Source organism: Salvia splendens, chromosome 16 (assembly GCF_004379255.2).
Source record: "Salvia splendens isolate huo1 chromosome 16, SspV2, whole genome shotgun sequence".
Lineage (NCBI taxonomy): Eukaryota > Viridiplantae > Streptophyta > Magnoliopsida > Lamiales > Lamiaceae > Salvia > Salvia splendens.
This window is the reverse complement of record NC_056047.1, coordinates 12,130,997-12,150,729: the sequence shown is the minus strand read 5'-3', so window position 1 is coordinate 12,150,729 and position 19,733 is coordinate 12,130,997. Positions and strand designations below refer to the sequence as shown.

General features: G+C 37.8%; 2 protein-coding genes, 1 long non-coding RNA gene and 1 other non-coding gene across 8 annotated transcripts; 2 read left to right on the top strand and 2 right to left on the bottom strand.

Annotated features, from left to right (window-relative positions):
* Window positions 1-16: 16 nt before the first annotated feature.
* LOC121769697 (lipoyl synthase, chloroplastic-like) lies at window positions 17-3,282 on the bottom strand. The gene is made up of 6 exons (XM_042166432.1): window positions 2,678-3,282; window positions 2,167-2,257; window positions 1,813-1,970; window positions 922-1,093; window positions 555-665; window positions 17-342 (listed from the first exon to the last, which is right to left on the bottom strand). Exons 1-6 carry the CDS (start codon window positions 3,106-3,108, stop codon window positions 265-267), a joined length of 1,041 nt encoding a protein of 346 aa, XP_042022366.1. The 5' UTR covers window positions 3,109-3,282; the 3' UTR covers window positions 17-264.
* A 1,708-nt stretch (window positions 3,283-4,990) lies between these two features.
* On the top strand, window positions 4,991-8,090 carry LOC121772644. 5 transcript variants are annotated; one of them, XR_006044382.1, is made up of 10 exons: window positions 4,991-5,079; window positions 5,224-5,548; window positions 5,752-5,883; window positions 5,958-6,097; window positions 6,447-6,531; window positions 7,018-7,170; window positions 7,303-7,403; window positions 7,481-7,654; window positions 7,738-7,803; window positions 7,888-8,090. It is a non-coding gene; the product is annotated as an uncharacterized LOC121772644 (long non-coding RNA). The 5 variants fall into 5 exon arrangements; XR_006044380.1 differs by having other exon boundaries at window positions 5,701-5,883; XR_006044379.1 differs by having other exon boundaries at window positions 5,643-5,883.
* A 732-nt stretch (window positions 8,091-8,822) lies between these two features.
* LOC121772268 (ankyrin-1-like) lies at window positions 8,823-11,631 on the top strand. Its single transcript, XM_042169292.1, has 12 exons — window positions 8,823-9,027; window positions 9,161-9,211; window positions 9,292-9,465; window positions 9,589-9,720; window positions 9,802-9,941; window positions 10,145-10,231; window positions 10,370-10,486; window positions 10,640-10,792; window positions 10,887-10,988; window positions 11,066-11,263; window positions 11,346-11,413; window positions 11,501-11,631. The coding sequence occupies exons 1-12, from the start codon at window positions 9,003-9,005 to the stop codon at window positions 11,574-11,576; spliced, it is 1,323 nt and encodes a 440-aa protein (XP_042025226.1). The 5' UTR covers window positions 8,823-9,002; the 3' UTR covers window positions 11,577-11,631.
* A 3,555-nt stretch (window positions 11,632-15,186) lies between these two features.
* LOC121773106 lies at window positions 15,187-15,293 on the bottom strand. The gene has a single exon (XR_006044679.1). It is a non-coding gene; the product is annotated as a small nucleolar RNA R71 (small nucleolar RNA).
* Between the last annotated feature and the right edge of the window lie 4,440 nt (window positions 15,294-19,733).

Below are 19,733 nucleotides of genomic sequence, written 5' to 3'. Positions count from 1 at the left end.
AATCGCAAATTATAACTCGTTTAAAACCTTGTCCAACTAATATAAATAATCCCCGGTCCCAATTACATAAAGTTATTAAGCATTTTACAATAATTAAGAAAGTTGATTGGAAAAAATGATAAATGCAACAAACATGCCTGTTTATTTTGAAAATAAATATTTATACGAACTACTAGTATTCACTGCGGGTACAATGCTATCTACCAATGCATTGGGTATAATTGGTAGCCAAAGAATCCAGGTCCTCTAAAATGTGTCGGGAGGTCAAACAGATCCAATATTGTTCTTCTCCTTCACCATAGTCTTGATAAAGAGCTCTCCCGCCCTGTATGATGATCGAACCTAGAAACCAACACGAATGTTAACAACATGCTAGTAGATCGTACTTGCATCGAAATTTGTTACAGTTCCAGTACGAAGAAAACAACAGTTGATAACTTGCTAATTAATTTGATACAGCAGTCAAAGTATCTTGATAGGAAGTTTCGGCATGAAAAGAAATAGAAAAACGAATATTCTCCAATGAAAATGAGGATCAAAATGCAGGAGTTTACCAACGGTCCACTGGCAACATAACGGAAACCTATTGATTCTCCATATTCTTTCCAGAAAGCAAATTTTTCGGGGGTAACATACTCCTTGACTGTTAGATGCAATGGAGTAGGCTGCATGAGACCGACAACAACGATTTAGCATTAGTTCTTGCATATGCTTCAGGCAGAAGAAACGCTATTTAAAAGATCAATGACGCTAAACAAGCATCATCAAATAAAGAGTCATGAAGTTAGCCAACTTAAGAGAAGTGTGGAGCTTGAATGAAAAAAAAAATGAATTGCACCACCAACTTAGATAAAAGGAATGGTAATGTTATTAATTTATCAATCCCAGAAGTATCATGGAAAGGTCTTTAGCATAGCTCACCTGTAAATATTGTCCTATAGTCAAAATGTCAACGCCAATCGCCCTTAAATCAGCCATGGCTTCCTTCAGCTCATCATCACTTTCACCAAGTCCTAGCATAATAGATGATTTTGTTATCATCCCTTCCTTGTCGCGCCTTGCGTGTTTCAAAACTGATAAACTTTGCTCATATCTGTAACATATGACCAAATATAAAAAAAAAACAAGTGTTAAAATACTTCTTTACCATGGATAGACTTGTTAATGATTATGAAGTTTGATACTCCTTTAAAAGGAGTTGAAAGATGATAGATAGGGTTATTCAATTCATCAGGTCAATAAATGGTACAACTGTGAGATAGATACCAAAACATGGATAGACTTGTTATCACAAAAGATGATTAGGTTTCTACAGAGGGTACTGGCAGTATTTTTGAGAAAAACAAGCTGGAATGATATACTCTATGGTCTATGCAATAGCAACTATGGTAGCAAACTATGTTTTCAACATGACATTTGCTGTAGGATAAAATGAGACATTTAATGTGGTAAGCTGTGGTTCACGATTTACTTAAAGGACGCGCACAATACTCAAACAATTCCAAAGCAATGATCGGCAGAAGAGGAAAAGGAGAAATAAGAGAACAGAGGAAAATAAATGACACGAGAAGATGTGGAAAATGCACTAAAAGACTCTAAATCTCATCTTTTATAATATATGCAACTGAAATAGAGATATGCCTAGTGCACACAGGTACTTCCATTAGCATGAGAACTTCAAATGCTGGTTCCTACCATGGATTTAGCAGCTTTAACAAATAAGTGTCTGAAATCAATAGGTTTACTCTCAATCATGAACGAGCGAGGATTCTCTAAAACTGATACCATAATACCAAAGACAAAGTTACGTACCCAGCCCTAGGATCTCTGACTATCCGCTGCAGTCGTTTCACAGTTTCAACATTGTGGGCGAACACATCCAACCCTGAGTGAACAAGCGTGGATACAGCCTCTAGATCCCCTCGGAAATCTGATGTTAAACACTCGACCATAATTTCAGGGTTGAGTGTCTACCAAAAAAAGTTATATTGCATGTTAGATTTACTTAAGAGTGGCCATCTTCACATAAACTTAACAAAATTAAATAACGCAACATTAGTACGAATGAAGTACTAGACTTATACATGTACGCATATGCATGTATGAAGCAAGCATTTTTCTCTAGGTTCTTAAGAGATTTAATTCTACTAAAGACTCAGAACAAACCTTCATGGCTTTCACTGTTTCTGCGAAATGGCCACTTCCACCGTCAGGTATATCATCTCGGTCCACACTGGTTAAAACAATATAATCTACACTGAAAAATAAAGCACTGTCAGACTGTGATATACGCAAAGTTTCTTCGAGATGGAAATATTCATTGTTTGATCTTTGATGCAGTCATACAGATAAAGCATCAAAATAAGAAAAAGATACTTCCTTTTCTACTAAATAAGCGGAACTAACAAATATATTACTATATCAAGGAATTATACATTCTTCTCCCTTCTTCAAAACTAACAATGTGCTATGCCGCCGAAATCTCCTCCAACCCATGGCACTCACATCACCAAAGAGATTGTCATCCAATTGCTCTTTTCAGAACTCATTAATATAATCGCGTTTGTAACAAAATTTGTAAAACAATCAAATTAAACTATCGATAATCATAAATCAAGTAGCAGAGCTGGATTCCACACAATGAATTAAAAAAATGATAGCGAAGAACATGAATTACCCCCAAGTTGCAACAGCCTTGGCAGTATTGTAGGGCTCCATTGGATCTGGGGGCGGCGGGTTCCTACTGGTCTTAACGGCACAGAAGCGGCAGCCTCTAGTGCAGGTATCGCCTAGCAACATGATGGTGGCGGTGGAGATGCCATCGCTGCCGCCATTCCAGCACTCCCCGATGTTGGGGCACTGCGCCTCCTCACAAACGGTGTTGAGCTTGAGCCTAGAGAGCGATTCCTTGACCTCATCGAACTTTTCCCCCTGCGGCGCCTTCTGCCTAAGCCACCCAGGCTTCTTCACGTTGGGGTCCCGCCCCGTGTAGGGTCCCAACACTCCTGGAGGCGCCTTTTGGTCTAATTGAGAGCGGATGGTGAGGGTTTTGGGTGTGTAGGTCGGTGAGGGAGGTAGAGGCGCCTTGGGAATGCAGTGGTGAATCATTGTGGTTTGAGATTGAGAAGGAATCGATGGAGTTGGAAATGATTAATTTGGAAATGCGGCGGAGGAATCGAAGAAGGAGATGTGTGTCTCTGGCATCGGAATATCCGCGGCGTGGTTGAGCTGCCGCTGCAGTTAGTTGGAATTTGTTGGAAAATAAATTTTAAAAATGATTAAAAGAGCAATCAAATCCTTCCTCTTTTAAAGCTACTTTTGAGTTTTGATTTGATAAAGAGTGAACTATGCTACCTATTTATTTTTATTTTATATCATTTTTTATACCTATTAATTACATTTTTAGTATCTCATGTAATTTTTATCCCAAAATATCTTCTAAACAAATACATTTTTCCATTTATATCATTGAAGATATTTTAGACATACACAAAACTAGTACCAAAAGTAATATTATAATATCTTCTCTCATTCTCTTCACTCTTTATACTATTATTATTAATCAATATTAATATTATTATTGTGATGTTATAAATTAATAATTTATTTATTTTTTTAATATCATTCCAATATACTTAATTAAAATTAAAGTCATAATTATATTTAATTATTATAATAATATTATTATTACAATGCTAAAAACTAGTATTAATTAATAAATAAGTAGAGTATAATTATTTAAATATTGAATAATATAATATTATATAATACTAATTATTACTGGTATTATTATTATTACTATTATTTTATATTAAATTAATAACTAATCAATATAGTCTTAATAAAAATTTAAAATTGTAAATTATGTTCATAATGATATAAACAATTGAATATTTCTAGGTATTTCAACCCTAAAATGAGTATAAAATAATTTAATTAAAAATATTCAATTAATTTAATTAGGTGTTTTGTGCTTGTTTTATATAGTGAATGCAATTAGATGTATGTATAAAATACTAAAAAGAAAGAAGAAAAAGAAGAGAAAAGAAAAAAGAGGAAACATAAATTAAGGAGAAAAAAAGAAAGAAAAGAGGAAGATAAAATACTAAAAAGAAAGAAGAAAATGAAGAAAAAATAAAGAAGAATAACTAATGAACTAAAAAAGAAATAAGATAGGAAGAAAAAAGAAATCACATGCTTGGTACTATTTAATTGAAATTTCCAAAAATATCCCCGTAACAAAAAAATCATATGTTTGGTACATAGAGTTATTTTTGTCACTGAGTACCAAAAACGATATAAAATAAAGATCATATATCATTTATGTGCAAAAAGTGAAATATCAGGTACCATTTATGTAGTTCATTATTTGATAAAAATAAGATAGCAGTAAAGTAAAATACAAAATGAAAATGTAAGTTCTTATAATCATAAAACAAAATAAAAATTCAATACAGCCAAAATCAGTAATATATCTGTAGGGCTATTTTGCAGATTTTGTAAAAAGAGGATTATTAAATAATCAGTTTAAGTTTTTAGTGATAAAATACTAAATTATTAGGGTGGTTAGCTACCTGCGTAGTTATATGTCAAGAGTCTAATCATAAATTAATGTGTAATCAAATTGAATTATTATATCATATATTATCAAGACTTATTTATTCATTTGTTTGGTACGATGAAATAAATGAGGAAATTTAATAAAATGTGGTAATCGATAGTCGTTTAAGTGGACTAAGGTCTTTGCTAGCGTAACGCGGCCACACGACTCCATATCGCCTTCCTAGTGTTCGTATTCTCTTTTCTCATCTACGTTCACCATGACGAGCCGATTGAGCCAGCAGCTTGTCCGAGCCAGGTTAGGGGCTTAGGGATTCTTATTTTGATCAATGCAAAATTATTAGCAAAATTAAGCAGTAAATTGAAAATAATCACATTATGCATTATATGAAGACACGTGGCACAGTTGCCCTCCCTCTCTATTTCTCACGCTTAAATCAAACTCTATAAATTAGCTGGTAGTTTCTCTCACCTCACCTTGAACGCCATGGATCTCACTCCTGATACTATTGCCTTATGGTATGTTTACTCGCAAAAACCTCTTCCCGATTCATTTTCTTGAACTGATTTCTTGTTGTTTTCTTCTTACTATGCAACATAATTACTTTTTGAGATTATTTGCGCGCTTCGAGAACTCATTTTTCCAGTTGATGATAATGGCAGGTGCATCGATTTTCGAGGCTTGTGCTAATGCAGACGAGGCAAAATTTAGGAGTGAACTCTTTTTCTTGATTTCTTTGTCTTTGATCTGTATTCTTGTTCTGCGGTGTCTAATTCTGAGATTTTTTTTTCATTTTTTGTTGTGTGATCGCAGAGATTAGTAGGCAGGTTTACGATCCCACAGATTTCAGGCAAATATGTGATTCACACATGGCCTTCTCCACTGGCGAGAATGTCTTGCATTACGCTGCTTCATTGGGACATTTGCACATTTGCGAAGTCTTGATTCATAACGTCGGAGCTTATATCGAAGCCACTACTCATAAGGGTTCTCTCTCTCTCTCTCTCATGCTTCTTCTTCTGATATTTATGTCTCTGGTAGTTTTATTAATTGGATTTTTGATTCTTGATTGTTTGTTTAGGGGTTTCTTTTCTTTTGGACTCCACTTTGCACACCACTTATTTGTTTTTTGGTATAAGTGAAATATACTTCAGATTGCTTTGTGGAACCAACTCTATAAACTGCTTCAGGGGATACTCCTCTGATTGAAGCTGCCAAACATGGACAGTACGAAATTGCGGATTATCTTATCCAGCAAGGTGCTGCAGTTGGTGCTTCCAATGCAAAGGGAACCACTGCCTTGCATTATGCACTTTCAGAAGGTCAGTGGTTTGGTAGGTTGTAATGTTGTGAAACACTTTGCTAATGGTTTTGTATGCTAATTGATTGGTTTCAGGTTGCTGGTCGATTATGGCATTGTTGATCATAAGAGGTGCTCCTGTAAATGCAGATTCTGTTGATGGAACACCTTTACAAATTGCTGTATACCTTAGAAGCGTTTCGCCTGTGAAGTATCTGTTGTCTAATGCCGCGAAGGTGGGCAAGCACAGCCTTGAGTTGCACTGTATGCTAATGAATCTAAATTATTCTTTGTTTTTGTTATGGTATTACTTGTTGTATTAGGACAACCATTTTTGTTCTGTTTTTTCCTAATAACTTTAACTGATTTTCTGGTTGGGGTTTGGGGACCTATTATTGGAATAGGGGTCCCACTTGTATATATTAATTTTAATTACTTTAGCTGATTTTGATTTTTAAAGTTGTTTAAAGTTTTGAATGTGGATAAGATTTTGATTACTTTAGCATGTCAGTTTTGCTACTGTGATGCATTATAGGAAGCTCGTGTTTATTATGATTAATTTCTTCCCTATTTTCTATTTTGCAGCCATTTTTTTTGCATGGATTTGGAGTGCCCTCTTGCATATGCAGTCAAGGCTGAGTGGTTTGAATGCTTGGGTTTTCTGCTTAAGGTATGTTTGGGGTGTTAACACTGTACATGTTATGATATTGGCTATGCCTTGCTCGATAAATTGTTGCTGTTTATATTGCATGGACACCTCGAATGGAAATCACTCATACTTGTTCTTTGTCTTCTTTTCGCCACCATTCTTTTCTTCGATTATAAATCTGATACCTTATTCCGCACTGCGATACATTGAATTGTTTTTCATGGGTTAAATCCTTTCTCATTGCAGGCTAAGGCTAATCCAAATACACCCAAAATAGTTAATTTCTATATTTATCATTACTCTACTGTGCAGTTAATCATATTCTACCTATTAAATTTTCAGCTCGTCACATGTTGCATCCTATACCACCTCATTTCATCCAACAGTTTATTGTCGTTTAATCTTTTTTTTTTTTTTTTTCTGTTGACGAGCGAGCTTTAACTCCTCTAATGTGATTTCACCTAATCATCTTGTTATTTCCTCTTTTCTCGTAACGGCAACTTTCAGGGTGATTTGACAGTCGTTGAGGAGGCTGCTTTGGCGCGTAATCGTGAAGCTGTTGAGATTTTATTTCCACTGAGTAAGCTGATAGAAAGTTATCCAGAATGGAGTGTTGATGGCATACTGGAGTACTGTCATTCTGAAAAAGCTAAAACAGAGGTCTGAAATGCTTTTTCATTTGATAGATTTATTGAATAATGAAGCAACACCATGATATTCAGTTCCATTCTGCAACTTTTTGAGTGTTTGCAATCTCTCTCTCTCTCTCTCTCACTTGTCACTTTCTTGCAGAGAGAGGCGTATAAGAGACGATGCGTGGTTGCAATGGGCAGGATAGGGGACAGAGCAATGGGCTTTAAGAGATCAACATTGCAGCCCTACATTTTAAAATAGTAAGTGTTGTTCCTAGTGAAATTGATCATATAAATCCTTGGCCATTTCTAGTAAAATTTGTGATTGTGAAATGCAGGCTACACATCATGATCCAACTAACCCTACATGGGCATCAAAGCAGAGCCTGTGTAATGCGCATGCGAATAGACGCACACTTGCTTTGTACGATGTTGAAAGATTCCTTAGATTCAAGCTACGCATGCCTGGCCCTCACCCTGGAGGCGCTGATTCTGCGGCCTGGATATCCAAGGTATGAATACGCATTACAATCATCCTCCATCCATGTCTAGAGACTAATTCATCATCTAACAATTAATGCATGTGTTTGTGAAGAATGCTGCGGCCTGGATATGCCTTTATGGTGTATCCTCTTGACGATACCCTTTCTGGTGTGTTTAGGTAAACTACAATATATTCTTCTTCTTCTTTGTTTATTTTTATCAAATTTTGGTGAGTACATTTGTTTTTGGTTTTTGGTGGCAGGCTTAGTATGTTTGATGGCTTTGTTTGGTTGTATATGTTGAGCAGCCCGGAGGAGATAAAGAATTGTAGCCAAAAGGTTCTAGAACTTTCCAAGAATTGATTGTTTGATGTGTATAAGTTGGATCCTACTCTTGCAAATATTGTTTCGGATTCTTAAATAAATCTACTGTGTGGTCGTGGATCGACCCATCTATTGTCCTTCACTTTCACGAAACTTTGTTTTTTTCCTTATTACTACTAATATTTTCACTTTAATACTTAGGAATATTTTATGAGAATATCTACATATGTGATATTACTAATCAAATTTCATACTAGTAATATTATTATTATGACTGATGAGTTTCTTATCATACTTGATTTAATTACTATAATAATCTTAAAATCTTATCCATAAAGGCCAACATAAATTTTTGAGGGGTAAATTATGGTGCAAATTTTTCGAAACATATATACTACTCCACAAAACATCATCATTTGCTGCTGTATTCTTGAGTCTTAATACAAAATTGCGAAAATATAGTTAAATTTTTAATGTCACATAAATGGCGGTTAGACATGATACTCTGGTTAGGTTTAAAAAATACGGGCAAAAAATAACTTGCTCAGATGCAAAAAATGAATTAATGATAATCATTGAGAGCGATAATTTTAATCATAATGATACTCATTCAAAACTATAATTAAAGGTACGTGATTTCGAGTTGTTGACAATTTGTATATTCTAAAATAAAAGGTTTAATTCGTAATTTATTATATTTATAAAATCAAAAATAAAAGATCGATTCATAATTTATTAATAGCTCTGCTTCTCTCCATTCTCTGCACAAAAGCTCTCCCTCTCACTTCTCCTCTTCCGTCACAGCTCGGGAAGCTAACGCGCGTGTGGCTTGTCCTATTACGTCAGAGCCAGGTTTTGAAAATTAGGGCTCCGGATTTTGTGTGTTTTTTTATGAGGGAGAAATTTTATTCTTTTTTAAGAAATGAATTTTGCTCATGTAACTCCGATTGAGGTAAATAGTTTGCAAAATGAATTGTTCTCAATTTTATGACACTCTATAAATAAGGTGGAAAGGTTAAAATAGCAATCATGTTTCTCTAAGAAGTTGAACGCCATGGGTTCTAGTATTTCTGAAATTGGTAAGTTGATTAGAAAACACTTTTTGTTTCAATTTCTTGGGCCATAACTCTTCGGTTATAGTACTTCTTGATTGCATGCATGTGTGTGTGGTGGGGCTTCAAGTACTCATTTTACAGTTGGTAAAAATGGCAGGTGCATCGATTATTGAGGCTGGTGCAACTGGAAACCTTAAACAACTTAAGGGTGAAGTCTCTTTTCTTGCTATTTCTTCACCCTTTTCTTGGTTTTTATATCTCTGATTCTGATACTTTTAATTTTCGCAGCAATTAGAAACAAGGTTAATGATATCAGAGAGTACCGGAAAATATGTGATGAATACAGTGACTTCACTACTGGCTGGAATGTCTTGCATCACGCCGTTGAAATTGGAAATTTTGAGATTTGCAAATTCTTGATAACGACCGTCAAAGTTTATATTGATACCTTGAATTACAATGGTTCTCTCTCTCTGTCTCTCTTTCTTCTTATGATATGTTGTTTTGAACAAATTGGGATTGCGATATGTTATTCTTGAAGTGTTTGATCAGCATATAGTACACTAACACCATAAACTGATTCAGGGGATACTCCTCTGGCAGAAGCTGTCATAGGGGAGCATGTCAAAATTGTGAAGTTTCTTGTCAAACATGGTGCTGAAATTAGTCTTCCAAATATTGAGGGATTCACTCCGCTGCACTATGCAGTTCTAAAAGGTCAGTGGTTTTGTCGGTTGTAATGCTGTGAAAGACTCTGGTAATAGTGTTATATGCACTACTTGATTGGTTTTGTTTCAGATAATATGGAGCTTATGGAATTTTTGCTGAGAAAAGATGCTCTTGTAGACGTAGATTCTGTAGATGGAACACCTTTGCAAATTGCTGTTTCTCGTGGAAATGTTCAGGCTGTCAAGTATATCCTGTCTCGTGGAGCATGGGCAAGCACAACCTTCAGCTGCACTGTTTGCTAATGATTGTCTTGTTTTGTCATTGTTTTTTTATTAACTTTCTTAATCATTTATAAACTTTCTTAGTCATTAAACTTTTGAATGTGGACAAGTGCTTGATTTGTTTAACACGTCAAATTAACTAATGATATACTCCTGTGAGATTAATCCCGTTGCTGCTTTCCATTTTGCAGTCAAGTCTTTTTTGTGCATTTGCGGACAGCCCTCTTGTATGTGCAGTAAAGTCTCACTCATTTGAATGCCTGGAATTGTTGCTTGAGGTATGTTTGGTAAAATGGATATAGCTTTCTCGTCTATTTTTCTGTTAGAGATTGATAACTATTTGCTAGATAATGAGTAATTGCTAGATATATTTTCAAGTGTTATCATATGGGTTTAGAAGTACTTTCTCTTTACAGGCTGGTGCGGACCCAAATTTGTTTTTCAGTGGGATAAGTCCTTTGGGAGTTGCTGCAACAGAAGTAGACACAAAATTTCTTAAGCGCTTGCTTAAAGCTAATGCAGATCCAAATGCAGTTAATTTCTATATTTCCCTTTCTTTACTGTGCTATTATTTTCATCTTCTTTAATCCTTTTGCCACTCGAAGAATATAAATTGGTGCATTATTTTTTTTTCATCCTGATGTTATCAACTGGAGACTTATTGTATTGATAATGCCGACTTTCAGGATCTCTTTGTACCTATTGAGGAAGCTGCCATGGTGCATAATCGTGCAGCTGTGGAGATTTTGTTTCCAGTGACTAAACGGCTTGCAGTTTATCCAAATTGGACTGTTGATGGCATAATCGAGTACATTCATTCTGATGAATTTAAAACAATGGTCTGTAACTACTTTTTCATTGTGTACATCAGCAGCACTTTGATCTTCAATTGTATTTACAACCTTCCTTTCTCTCTCATCACATATCTTTCAGAAAGAGCAAAAACTGATAAATCACTTGGCTGAACTAGACTCTGGAGGGATGCATGACGCGAGCAATAAGCAATACACCAATGCAATCTTACAATATAGAATGGTAAACTTTTCTTCTTTCTAGTGAGTTGATTATCTCGTGCTTGGCCATGTGTGGTAAGTAATGTATGTGATGCGTAGGCTAGTCTTCTTGAGCCATCTAACCCCACATGGATATCAAAGCGAAGCCTGTGGGAAGCACGTGGATTAAACAATACAGGCACAAGCATGATTGCTCTGTTCGATGCTCAGGAATGTATTAGGCTCAAGCCAGACATCCCCGTCCCTCACTCTCACCACGGAAGTGACATAGCTGCTGCTGCTAATGAGTTATTCAAGGTACTAATACGATCAGCAAACGCCATATCTACATCAGTGGTATCAATTCGTAATATAACGTTTAATGATTGTGTTTGTGTAGAAATTCCTCATGGCAGGCCTTGTATTCTCGCTGGATCCCTACAACGAGGAAACGCTTCGTGCATTTAGGTATCTACGCATTCTAATATTTTTCATTTTTTTGTTATCAAAATATACAATTTGTGTAGCTAATAGTGTTTTGGTCTTTGATTGCAGACTTGCTTTGTTTTATTACTTTGCTTGGTTAAGTCAGATGAGCAGCGCGGACGTGATTTTGAGTTTTAGCTTATGAATAACATTGTCACACTTGTATACATTGATTCATATTGCAAATAACATTGATTCAATCGTGTTGCGTCTTTTTTCTTTGTTCTTACTATTATCAAATCTAACTTCATTTTTGCTTGTCCAATGATAAAAATAAACACAATCGAGGTTGAGTTGCCATGAATTATCAAACCAATAAATAGAGTTTTACAACATTATTCATGAGTTATTGAGTATTTCTTTTATTGATAAAAATTATCAAAAATTTAAATATTTTATCACGGTTTGACTCGAATATAAAATCTTTTTATTCAGACATTAATCATTCACCACTTTTGACATACGATTAATTGTTAATGGGATTTTTAATGAGGTGTTATTGATGTAAAATTGAAAATTTTGTAAAATAATATTTGAATTTTTATTAATATTTAAAACAATTAAGTACTACTAATAAAAACGAAAAGAATAGAACAACGAAAGACTGAAACTATGAAGAAAATGATCAACTTCTTTTCAAATGATCACCTAAAGAAGTGAAGAAGCGAACTTTTTGGAAGATATAAATGCAAAAAACAAAATCTCAAATGGTAAGAATTCCTTGAACATTTTTGGTGGCAATCGATAAACAAGGTGGAGCTGTTAAGAGAGTAATCACGTTTCTCTAAGAAGTTGATCGCCATGAATTCTGATTCTGAAATTGGTAAGTTGATTACAAAACCCTTTCTGTTTGAATTCCTTGTATGTGATTCGAGAACTCATTTTAGAATTGGTAAAAATGGCAGGTGCAGCGATCATCGAGGCTGCTGCTAATGGAGACCTTAACAAACTTAAGGGTGAAGTCTTCTTTCTTGTTACGTATTTCTTAATTTCTGCATTCTTGCTTTTTTTCTGATACTACTTTTTAATTTCTCAGCAATTAGAAAAAAGGTTGGTGATGAGTGGGAGTTCCGGAAAATATGCAATTGTTGAATATTGGTGGACTTCATTTGGGCCTGGTTTATTTGTAGCCCATGTGTATCTTAATTGTGCCTGACCCAATTCACTCACCTCTCACTCCTGGATGCCGCCACGTGCCCCTCTCACTCGGATCCTTGTCTCCAGCCGTTGGATCCAGGTTTGTGTTTGTTATGAGAGTGAGACCCTTGGTCTTTCTTGATTATTCTCATATTCTCACTCTCTCTCTACTCTCAGACGCTCTCTCTCTGTTCTCTCGCTCCCTCTCTTCTGTTCTTCTTCTCCGACGGTTCTCCGCCGGATTTCTGATGCTCTCTCACGGTTGAAAGTGTAGAGGAGCTTGCTACAGTAACTAGGGAGGCAACTGCTTCGGTTGCTGAGTAGTTGGTGAACTAGGGTTTTGTTTTGGAGCGTGTTCTGTGAGGTTTTGTTTCTTGAACGGTTAGATCTGGTGTTTAGGGGTTGTGTTGGCCTGGAATCGGGAGTGTGAGGTGATGCGAAGCATATTTCTTATATTTTTCCCCCTAAACTACACACTTTCCATGTACTTGTCACTCATCAAAGTGTATTTGTAGGGAAGTTTAGGAGAGTGAAAGCTGGAAGTTCGCAGGTGAAATGGGCAAAGCATGAGAACGCCCGGTCGGGCGATTCTGAGCTTCAAAACGCCCGGTCGGGCGTTACGCATAAGGATTCCAGAAAGTTCGCCCGGTCGGGCGATTAGTGACGACACAAAACGCCCGGTCGGGCGTTTCACCGCGATACCCCTAGAAGCCTTTCGCCCGGTCGGGCGTTTCTTTCGTTAAATTCGCCCGGTCGGGCGTATTTGCCGGGTAACTTCTAAATGGCAGTTATTTCAGAAAAGGAGGGGATAAGTTAGAGGAAAGAAGAGGAGAAAGGGGACGAATTTTACAGAAAAAAAGACAGAACGGAGAAGAAGGAAGAAGAGAAGAGAAGGAGGAAAATCTACCCGACACTCCGACGATCCGACTCCGCCATCCAATTCTACTCCGAAAGAGCATGCCTTCTACGGTTTTAATCATTGAATTTATCATGTATCAAGGCTAGGCTCATTTGTTGCTCCAAGTTGTGAATTAGACTCGTTAGAATGCTTCTACACTTTTGAACTCATGTTTGATATCATTGATTGTGTTTAATGCGTAATTCTATTACTTTAGAGGCATCTTTTGTGATAGATATCTAATCCTTGTTTATTGTCTCTTTAACATAGACATGGATGGATTAATCAATTGTTATGCTTTCAAATTAAAATTGTTCAGAGGATAATTTGATAGTGGATTAGGTAAGCTCGTATAGTAGATGATGTTAGATTCCCGCGCTTCCGCAGGAGTTGAATGCCTTCGAAAATTAATTCATGGAACAAGTGTTCAGCTGACTGTGAATTATACGTCGCAAACATGTTCAGTGCAAGCGATTAGGTTGATAAGTTAATCCCAAATTTGTGTGTGATAAATGTGTAGAATGATTCGAGTCTAAGGAGCAACTTGGAGTGACCTGTTTTTCTCGTGTTTAAAATCCTTGCGTAGTTAGTTTGTTAACTTAGTGTCATTATTCATCAAAACCAAAAATCGAACCTTTTTATGCTTTGTTTAGTGTTGAGTTTTAATAATCATTCCCTTCCCTGTGGATCGACACCTAAAATACTACACACGAAGCTGTATTCTTGCAGTTAGTGATAATTTTTGGGTAATTAAATAGAACTTGCGTGCGAAATTGATCTGTTTTACAAACCAGTATTATCCACATCAAGTTTTGGCGCCGTTGCCGGGGAAGGCAATCGATTATTTAGCTTATAGTTTTTGTTTGTTTTTATTTTGTTTGATTTTTCTTTTTGAGTTTTATAGGTACATTGTTCGTGTTCTACGGTGTGATAGCCATCTACCACGTCCGGACTTGAAGACGAAGGAGTGTATTATTTTAGGTAATTTTTAGCTAACTCTTAGTTTAGTTTTAGGTAGTTTTGTTTGCACTCTAGCACACACTTTTTATAGTACTTACCCCGAAGTTGTCGAGAGGTCTCGCTTTCGGTAATAGGAAATATTTTGTGCTTGTGCTTGGTGTATTTTCTGTTGTGTAGGTATTAAAAAAAAACAAAAAAAAAAGGGTGAATGCACACGAGATCTCAGGGTACACCACCTTTCGGATTACTCTGTTATCAAAGAAGGAAAGGGTCAGGAAGTTCAGCCGGGTTTGAAATTCAACAGGATTCGCCGAGTCCAATCAGAGATAACCCATTATTTGAGAGTAGTGACAGTGATCTAGAAGCTGAATCAATGGCTGAGAACAATGAGATTCCACCACCCGCGGTGAGGTTTGGTGACACTCTCAGGTCGGGAGTCGACTTTCTAGGAGAATTCGCCTACGCGAATGACAACGTGAACATTCCTCCTCATTACATTAGCTTGGTGAACGGGGGAAATCTCTTCCATGGGCGAGACGATGAGGATCCAACGAGCCACCTCAACGCGTTCTACGAATTGACGAACTCTCATCGACCCCCGAATGTGGACCATCATCAGATTAAGAGGGCCTTATTCCCTTTCTCACTGAGGGATAAAGCACGGGCGTGGTATGATTCTATTCCGGGATACAACATAGCCACATTCCAAGAGTTGAAGATGTTGTTCCTCTTGGAATATAACTCTCCGATGAAGATCGAGAAGTTGAGAGAGGAGATCACTACCTTCCGACAGAAATATGATGAGTCTTTTGCGGAAGCGTGGAAGAGGTTCACTGAATTGCTTAGGAAATGCCCGAGCCATGGTCTTGCTCCAGGGCATGAGCTACTCAAGTTCTACAAGGGACTCAACAGTGAAGGCACGGGGTTGGTGACTGCAGGCTCGAATGGAAATCTGGACGACTTAACTCACGAGGAAGTGAGAGCTCTGTTCCAAAGGTTGGCAAACAACCAAAGGAATTGGCATAATCCGAGAAGAGCGGCAGATAAGATGGGAGACACGTTCGGTGCTACCAAGGAGACGGAGAAAATCACTGCAATTGAGGCTCAGTTGGCGGAGATAAGCACTCAGATGTGCACGATGACGAAGGCGATAAAATCCTTCCAACTGACTCCTCAACCCATGGCTGTTTTGAAGTGTGGGTTGTGCCAAGGCGGACATCACATGGATCAATGTCCGAATCTTGAAGGTCAGCCAATAGAGGATGTGAACTATATTGGTAACAATCAGCAAGGGTTCAACCAAGGAAACCAGTACGGTAATCAGCAGAACTGGAGGCCTCAACAAGTGAACTGGAATCAGTCCGGTACTAGCAACCCTTCGGGTTCACAATGGCGTACCAATACTCCACCTCCGGGTTTTGAGAAGAAGCCTTCTATGGATGAACAACTGGGACAAATCCTATCTCTTATGACTAAGACTCAAAAGGAGAATGACTACTTCAAAGAAAAGACCGTGGAAAAGTTTGGGCAGTTAGAAGCTACAATGAGGAATCTTGAGACTCAAATTGGGCAGATTGCTACAGCATCTCACACAAGAATTCCTAATGTTATCCCGAGTGATACAGTGCCCAATCCTAAAGGTGTTGAACAGTGCAAGGCAGTTAAGTTAAGAAGTGGAAAGGATCTTGAGTCTCCAATCATGCTAGATGCACAAAATGGCTCGAACATCTTGCACGCAGGGGCGGACGAGAGGATTGAGTGGGCTACTACCGAAGCTAGGGAAGGTCAACAAGAAAAAGAAGAGTCAACCATGAGTGATATCCACAAGAAGAATCCACTAAGTCCGGCAATGGACCCGAAGTGTCCATTTAATTTTCCAGATTTTATCCCGCCACCACCTTTCCCAGTCGAGAATAAGAAGAAGGGTAGGAAAATAATTCAAGAGAAAGGACTCGATTGGATGATGAACATTATCAGGAAAGTTAATGTAGATGTGTCCCTGGTGGATTTGTTCCTACACTTTCCTAAATTCTCCAAGTTTTTTAAAGATCTTATTGCGAAAAAGGAGAAGATACAAGACGATGGCGTGGTGATATTGAGCGCATTTTGCTCACAATTTGTGAAGGGAAAGATGCCGGCAAAGAGAAGAGACCCGGGAAGCTGTGTGATCCCATGTGAGATGGGAGATAAAAAGTTCCCAAAGTGCCTACTTGATCAAGGCTCGGGAATATCATTGATGGCTCTGAAAACCGCACGGTCAATCGGTCTAGAAGCGAGGATTGAACCAATCGACATTGACCTACAATTGGCGGATCATTCAATTGTGAAACCGAAAGGTATCATCGAGGATGTCTTGGTGAAGGTTGATAGATTTGTACTCCCGGTTGACTTCATTGTCCTAGAGATGGAAGAGGACAAGGATATGCCTATCCTCTTTGGTAGGCCATTTTTAGCAACCGGTGATGTTGTGATAGAGACCAAGACAAATACGGTCATGTTTCGAGTAGATGGAGAGAATGTGGTGATCAAGCAAGAGAAGGCGGGGAAGCGCCTATTGGAGCCTGGATAGAAGGGAAAAGGATGAAGAAGGTCGAGCCAACGACTATAAACAAAGGCGCTGATTGGGAGGCAACCCAAGTCTTTTTTTTTTTCCTTTTATTTTTTGATTTCATGTGTTGGAGGTTTTGTTTGCTCAATTCTTTCCTCTAACATTTATTTTGAATTGAGTGTTTCTTTTTGTAGGTTTTGTTTCTTTTTGTAGGAGCAACATGGAGATGTGATGTATGTTGGAGCTTAGGAGGAAGCAATCCCGCTGAGGATTTTCACACCCACCCGCCCACCCGAATGCACTATGTATTTCATGCAAAGTTTGGGGGAGTCTTCTTTCCCTTTACTTTTTATGTTGTCTTTGCATGCATTGAGGACAATGATGCATTCAAGTTTGGGGGGGTTTGTATGGTTTGGTGCATGTTTGTGGGTGTTTGAAATGATTTGAAATAAAAATGTTGTGAGTCTATGTAGTTGACGGATGCATGTTAGATCTTCGGCTTTCTGGTTGGGAAATCTTATTTGATTTTACTTGAACTTTGAAGCCTAGGATGAATGGAATAGGTGCATGAATCTATTTGAAAAAGCATGTCGTGATTACATCCGATTTCTTGAGTTGAGGAGAGTATGAAAATCGCATGGCTTGTGGAAATTATTTAGGGTTGTTTGGCTTTATCAAGTTGCGTGCTTGCGTTCGTTTGTGTTAACGATATGGGAGGATAAGGCACTAGGATGAACTCCATGGCCAAAGGATCACATGTCTAGTCCATCACATGATCCCATAGAAGCCACCTTGAGCTTAATTCCCTATTCTTTGTGTAAACACTTAGCCAAACACTTAGCTACTTAAATAAGCCTAACCTTAGCCTAATCGATTGACCTTGCTACTATTTGAGTGCTAAATACAAGTTGAGCTTGGTGTTTTGAGTTGTGAGTGTGGGGGTGGTGAATTGTAAAGTATAGATTTTCCTAGACTTGATGTTATGAGAAAGGAAGGAAGTTCTTAGAAAAGAAAGAAAAAGAAAAAAAAAAGAGGAAAAGACGACCTCCAAATTCGCAAAAGTCGAGGTCTTGTCAAAAGAAAGACAAAAGAAGAGAAAAGAGAAAAGAGAAAGAATAAAAAGTTTGAGAATAAAGTTAGAACTTCTTTTTGTTTAAGTTGTGATCTTGTTTAGAATACGATCTCAAGTTTGGGGGAGTTTGAGTTGAGTTGTAAAATTTTGTGTTGTTCGATCTTTGGAAGGATGTTGTAGGAGGGAAGATTTTGGCACTCAAATGTGTAGCCTTTGAGCTCACCATCCATACTATCCTACCTCGTCCCTAGCCCCATTACAACCTTGAACGAAGACCTTGGACCTTATCGTTGATGCTTGTGGATGTTGTATCAATAGCTTGGTAGAGTTGAAAAAGTTCGATTTGAAATCCGTGAGTCTATGTGATTAGTAATGCTTGATGAGTTGATGATGACGGTTTGAGTTGTTTGATCATATGCTTGGACTTACTTTGAAGTGTACCTTGACTTGAAGTTCTAGGGGGATGAGTGCTTGTTCTTGAGAGTGGGAAATCTCGGTTGGAAGTGTTGGGGGTTTAAATTTTGTCACTCACGTCCCTATATGATTCTTTGTGATGAAAATCTTTGCGGGTTAGATTTGGTTGAGTCTTGGTGCTGAAAATGTATCTTGCTCGGGGCGAGCAAGAGCTTAAGTTTGGGGGTATTTGATGCGAAGCATATTTCTTATATTTTTCCCCCTGAACTACACACTTTCCATGTACTTGTCACTCATCAAAGTGTATTTGTAGGGAAGTTTAGGAGAGTGAAAGCTGGAAGTTCGCAGGTGAAATGGGCAAAGCATGAGAACGCCCGGTCGGGCGATTCTGAGCTTCAAAACGCCCGGTCGGGCGTTACGCATAAGGATTCCAGAAAGTTCGCCCGGTCGGGCGATTAGTGACGACACAAAACGCCCGGTCGGGCGTTTCACCGCGATACCCCTAGAAGCCTTTCGCCCGGTCGGGCGTTTCTTTCGTTAAATTCGCCCGGTCGGGCGTATTTGCCGGGTAACTTCTAAATGGCAGTTATTTCAGAAAAGGAGGGGATAAGTTAGAGGAAAGAAGAGGAGAAAGGGGACGAATTTTACAGAAAAAAAGACAGAACGGAGAAGAAGGAAGAAGAGAAGAGAAGGAGGAAAATCTACCCGACACTCCGACGATCCGACTCCGCCATCCAATTCTACTCCGAAAGAGCATGCCTTCTACGGTTTTAATCATTGAATTTATCATGTATCAAGGCTAGGCTCATTTGTTGCTCCAAGTTGTGAATTAGACTCGTTAGAATGCTTCTACACTTTTGAACTCATGTTTGATATCATTGATTGTGTTTAATGCGTAATTCTATTACTTTAGAGGCATCTTTTGTGATAGATATCTAATCCTTGTTTATTGTCTCTTTAACATAGACATGGATGGATTAATCAATTGTTATGCTTTCAAATTAAAATTGTTCAGAGGATAATTTGATAGTGGATTAGGTAAGCTCGTATAGTAGATGATGTTAGATTCCCGCGCTTCCGCAGGAGTTGAATGCCTTCGAAAATTAATTCATGGAACAAGTGTTCAGCTGACTGTGAATTATACGTCGCAAACATGTTCAGTGCAAGCGATTAGGTTGATAAGTTAATCCCAAATTTGTGTGTGATAAATGTGTAGAATGATTCGAGTCTAAGGAGCAACTTGGAGTGACCTGTTTTTCTCGTGTTTAAAATC